We start from the raw sequence: 5,601 nt of genomic DNA on the forward strand, positions 1-5,601 counted from the left end.
GTCCTTGAGGGCTTCCTGATTGAATCACGGAGGCCCGGTGACGTCATGTGAGGTTTAAGTTATATTTGGGCTAGGAGGGGAGGGAGGGGGAGTTCGAGGGAGCAAGAGACGGGGATGAGTCACTTCTTCGCTGATGACTGCCTCCAATGAGTGGTCAGATAATTCAGGTACAAAAAGAGACGCAGGCACAACACGACCGCCTAATGGTACTCAAATAAAATGACTTATTGGGAACTCGCAAAATGCACCTTTTAAGAAGATTAAACAGTATCGATGCCCCCCACTGCCATCCTCGTCCCCCTCCTCCTGCGGCTCCTTCTCCGAAACGGGCCTGGTGATGATGAATCCAGTTACTCTGAATTCAATTTATGAAGCTGATTAAAATAACTAGGATTCTTCTCTGCTGTCATGTGGGCTCTCTGTGAAACATTTAACAAAAAGGATCTGATCCATTTAAGAGCTCTGATCTAAATTAATGTCCCACATTGTAAATCTGCTGAATCTGTGATTGATGACAAAGTTGTGCACTTCATACTTTGTATTCATGGTTGGATTACTGAACGTGCCTTCTAAGACGGAAGGTCAGATTCTTTGCTTGAGCCTGAAATCCCGTTTTAGGTGACTTCAACTGTTTTTAATAGAGACAAAGCCAGGAAAAATAAAGACCTTGCATTACTTCAAGAAATGCACATCGCCTGCTGCCTTTCGGTCCGACAGCTGCGGTTGTTCTACTGACGGTTTGTATTTCAGGTGGTCCTCTTCAGAACGTTAACGCCACAGTCTGTCAGACGTTGGGTTGTAATTTTCACCACATCCATCAAACTTTCTTATCCTTTGGATAGATGAAGAATGACACAACTGTTGTAGTTTCAGGTTTGTTTACACAATTAATTACAAAGTACTGAACCATTTCACCCCCACACCCTTTTTGTGACTTTCTTTTGATTTCTGTTGGCTTCAAAACACTTTTCATTTCACCTTCGACCTAGAGCAGTGAAATGTTTGACATGAAAAAAAGAAAATCAGTTGTTGAGCAAGCCTTCATGCCTTCATACACACTGTATAAAAGCTTTGCGTGAAAAAGTTCACGTCAACTTGCAGGCAGGTCAAAGGTCAAAATCACCTGCAGTAACAGCAAACCTCCAGCAGGGAGCGCACACTTCACCCACAACCAAACTATACAACTAAAGATAATTTACAATACTAATTTATCTGAAGATTTTATTTATTTTTCTAGTTTTATACATATGCTGACTGAATGAGAACAACACACAAGAAAACATGAAATGTTCAGCTCAGAAAGATATATGAATACTGGGGAATAAAAGGTTTTGACTCGTTTTCTCAACTTTAACACGGACTGAAACATTACCTCTCTACCTCCTCTGTGATTCATTAAGATGCTGCTATGGGTAAACATACTTTGAGAAGAAGTCTTCTGAAAAATAAAATTTTATCAAGACTTTACTCAAAGATGAATCAGAATTTGTGTGATGGTTTAAACCTTCCTCTTCAAACTAAACCAAATGGCTCCATCTTGTGGTCAAAATGTGGTACTGTCAGTCACTGTTGAACCTTTGAAGGCAGACACATTTATTCTGAAGAAACTCAAACAGAAATGACAACAGCGATGAAACGAGACTATCAAAATAAAGGCCACTTACAACAACAAAGTGCTTCTGAGTCTCAAGTGTTCACATATCAAAAGTGAATGAAATCACATCCTGACACCTGATCAGCGCCTCTTTCTGCACCCCGATGGGCGTGTGCAGGTCAGACACCTGAAAGTTTAGCACGTCGATGTCCGACGTCCTAAACGTGGCCTCAACGTTGACGTTCTCGTGCATGTGGAACCGAACCTTCTTGTTGGTCGCGGCGAGCAGACAGCGCAGGAAGCGCTCCCGCAGCACGGATCGGGCATGCTGCTCCTTCTGCAGCTCCTCGGCGTCGGACTCTGAAGCAGCCGAAGACGAAATAGACGTGCGGCAGAGAGCGATGAAGCGAGGCGACTTGGGGTCAAATCCTCGGCTGTTGGGGTCGGGCCCTTTGGGCAGACGGAGCACGGGCACCGGCGTCGCCATGTTGACTTTCTGTCAACACCTGAGGAAGAAAAACAATCATAGAATTGGGTCCAGTGAAAAAGAAACATCTTGTAATTTCTTTATTAAGATAGGCAGTGGGTTAAAACTTAAGTGGAAACAAACTGAATTCATTCAGCTCAAATAATTTATACAGCAGTGGATAAAACTAATTGATATCCTGAAAATAAAGACAACGTACTGAGAAAATAAACCTGAAGTTCAACTTGGCTCCATTTAATTTCTCTACCTGTTTATTAAGATGACTGCAGTGTTTTCAGTCTGTGAACGTTTCAGTAATTGGATTTTCTCATCAGAGATGAGCACTAAAAATAAAGACAAAACAATTGTTTCATTGTTTTAATGTTTGGTCAAAGAAGAAAGAGTAACCATTCAAATATTGTTTCAATTTCTTTTCATATTTAGAGTAAAAATAAAATAACATAAAATTACTGGCTGGTTTTCTTGTATTTGAGAGCATAACAAAGATCCTTTAGTGAAGTAAAATGTCAGTGTTGGAGGAAAGTAGGCTTTAAGCTTTATTCAGAGGCATATGGTGGCTGTGATTAATAAACATGGAGGAAATGCATCATTTTACCAAAAACAATAGAAGAAATTTGTCTCAGAAGAGACATGACCGCAGAAAAGACAGAACTAACTGAAGTCAGCTTCAGAAGCTGCAGTCAGTGAAAGGGCTTTTATCCTTGAATCAGCCGTGGTTCAAAATCTAAAACACTTTTTTTCTTGTCAAACCTGGTTTAAATTATTCTACACTGAAAGACATGAAAACACAATTTACACTTTATAACTTTTAGATTTGTAAATGGTGAAAAACAGAGGGTCTTAATGCTTTTTTGTAGTATCTAGCACTTTCACAGCTCTGGGCTTGTTTCAGTTTTTATCTAGCCTGTTTTTTTGTTTCCTTGTTGTTTTGATGAATTTTTTGCGTGCATGAACAACGCAACGTAATTTGAAACTGTATTTTTTTTATTCTTACTAGAAAGAACACTAAGCTGGTATGCATAGAATGTGCTTTGATGGATACTAATGAAGTTTGACTCATACTGACTGGTGCACGCGAGCGTGGACGATATGACTGACGTAAACATGAAGTTGTTTGGATGCTGATAACAAATAAAGTTAGTGAATCTGTTGATTAGGATCAGTTACAGGCACTGTGTTAACCAGCAGTTGCGTCAGAAAGGTCACACGGTGTAAAACAATCATCAGATCTTTTATGCAAATTCGCTGGTTGTGGCGAAACCTGCAGAAGGGAGCAGCGGAAAAAAACAACATATTGACTATATAGGCTTCACCTGTTACAGAGAGTCACACTTCAAATATATTTCCCTATATATAGAGAGAGTTAAACCCTCTTTTTTTAATAAAAAACAAACTTTTACAAATATAGAATTCATAGATCTGAAACTGTGTTTTCACATATTTGTATTCAGTGTAGAATAACATAGACAGGTTTGACAAGAAAAATTGTATTTTAGATTTTGAACTAGATCTGAACTATAAGGGTCCAAATGCCAAAAAAGATTGTGAAATAGCCCTTTGAGTCACTGTCAACTGTCACTGCTATTGTTTTGATAAAATGATGTATTCACTCCATGTTTATTCATCACAACTGTGTCTCTGAATAGAGCTTAAGGCTCATTAAAAAACAAAACCAAACATCCTTCCCCCAATGATTTTGTATGTTAAACCTAAAATCAAAAATGAAATCACCACTTTTTATGTTGCTTTAGGGGCGGCAGGGGCTCAGGAGGTAATGGTTCGTCTTGTAACCGGAAGGTTGCTGGTTTGAGTCCCCGCTCTGTCAGTCTCAGCCGTTGTGTCCATGGGCAAGACACTTCACCCGCCTCGCCTACTGGTGGTGGTCAGAGGGCTCGGTGGCGCCGGTGTGATGGCTGCCTCACTTCTGTCAGTCTGCCCCAGGGGAGCTGTGGCTACAATGTAGCTTACCGCCATCAGTGTGTGAATGTGTGGATGATTGTAGTGTGAAGCGCTTTGGGGTCCTTGGACTAGATAAAGCTCTATACAAGTGCAAGCCGTTTTTAGTGGAAAAATAATCAAGCGTGGGCAGTTTTTACACAGTGGCACATTTGTTCGTTTGTCTTTTTCCCCTCCAGCACAGTTTGATTATTGCTCAACTTGCTTGAATAATAATTGAGTGAACGTGTTTGCACGAGTTACATTTTTCCAACAATCACTTCTCTCACGCAGTATGTCATCACCTGCATATCTCATTTGATGGTGCATCTTTATCGAACTCTGCCTCCAGAAATCATGACTAAACTTATGATGTATAACTGTGGGGTTGGGCATTTTAGAGGATTTAGGCAATAAAGCCATTGGATAAACACAACAAACATACACGCACAAACTAACATTCAAAGTGAGAATCTCTTATTAACCCAACTTGAACATTTGGACTCTGTCTTACTCTAAGGGAAAAAAACCCAACAAAATGATAAAAACAGATGCAGCCAATAAAATTTTGACTTATGTTTGTTTTACAATTCCTGCACTAAAAACGCTGAAGATCAGCTTTTCGGTGTTTATTTTGTGCCTATGAACTGTGGTTTTATTAAAACGGGTTAAAAGGAAAAAACTTTCCCCTTCAATCTGACAGATTTATCTAAAGTTTTCAAGCCGAGGTTTCAAAACAAAGAAACTAGTCTAGCAACTTCACTAAAAAAAGAAGTCAGCATCTTGTGCTGTTTTGTTGACAAATAACTCATAATGTGGTGAAATTTAGACACAATGTAAGCGCCAAAACCTGCTTTTCTCCCCTCCTCACTGATCACTACGAAATTACGGATGAACAGAAAGTTAAACACACCTCTGAAGTATTTTTCCTCACTCGGCTTTCTCCTGTTAGCACATATGTTGACGTGTTAGCAGCGTTAGCATTAGCATTAGCCGCGGGTCAACTTTTTCTTCGTGGGCTTTATTATGAGAGGTGCATCACCGCCCCCTGCTGACTAAAAACAGTAAAACATGGAAACTTTTTCAGTGTAAATCGGAGACAGTGGTTGCTACTTTATTATTTTATTTTCATTTTTTTGCTGAGCTGTGTAGATTAATGATGTGCAATAAATTAAAAAAATACTTTTACACATTCTGTTTCTTCTTCTTCCTTTTCATTCTATTATTCATTCTTCTTAAAATTTAATTGATTCCTTCCTTCTTCTGTTCATATATTCATATTAATATTATTATTATAAGTAGTAGAAATAGTAGTAGTAGTAGTATTATAAATATTAAATTTGATCTATAACAACCAGTTGTTATAGAAACCAACTAATTGCAACCTAATGATTCTGTAATTAAAGACAAACTGTTTTATTGTATTTTATTATTAATGTTTTTAAAGGGCCATGTTCTATACACCCTAAATCTAAGTAACCTGAAATTTAACATTTCAAAAAAAACAAAGAAATAATTACACAACAAAACCCGCTCAGACCGCAAGGAATGTACCACATTGATAACTGTTTTTTGTATGTCATAG

General features: G+C 38.7%; 1 protein-coding gene across 2 annotated transcripts; it reads right to left on the reverse strand.

Moving 5' to 3' along the window:
• Positions 1–861: 861 nt before the first annotated feature.
• gemin7 (gem (nuclear organelle) associated protein 7) lies at positions 862–5,033 on the reverse strand. Of its 2 annotated transcripts, none has more exons than XM_037979243.1 (2): positions 3,813–3,986; positions 862–2,100 (listed from the first exon to the last, which is right to left on the reverse strand). In XM_037979243.1, exon 2 carries the CDS (start codon positions 2,079–2,081, stop codon positions 1,695–1,697), a length of 387 nt encoding a protein of 128 aa, XP_037835171.1. In that variant the 5' UTR covers positions 2,082–2,100; positions 3,813–3,986; the 3' UTR covers positions 862–1,694. The 2 variants fall into 2 exon arrangements, with proteins under 2 accessions (XP_037835171.1, XP_017280130.1); XM_017424641.3 differs by lacking the exon at positions 3,813–3,986 and adding an exon at positions 4,930–5,033 and having other exon boundaries at positions 1,205–2,100.
• Positions 5,034–5,601: the final 568 nt, after the last annotated feature.

This window comes from Kryptolebias marmoratus, linkage group LG2 (genome assembly GCF_001649575.2).
Source record: "Kryptolebias marmoratus isolate JLee-2015 linkage group LG2, ASM164957v2, whole genome shotgun sequence".
Taxonomy (NCBI): Eukaryota; Metazoa; Chordata; class Actinopteri; order Cyprinodontiformes; family Rivulidae; genus Kryptolebias; species Kryptolebias marmoratus.

Bases quoted from the DNA above. Each gene is read 5' to 3' on its own strand.
- gemin7 (XM_037979243.1), bottom strand. From the start codon at position 2,081: ATGGCGACGCCGGTGCCCGTGCTCCGTCTGCCCAAAGGGCCCGACCCC.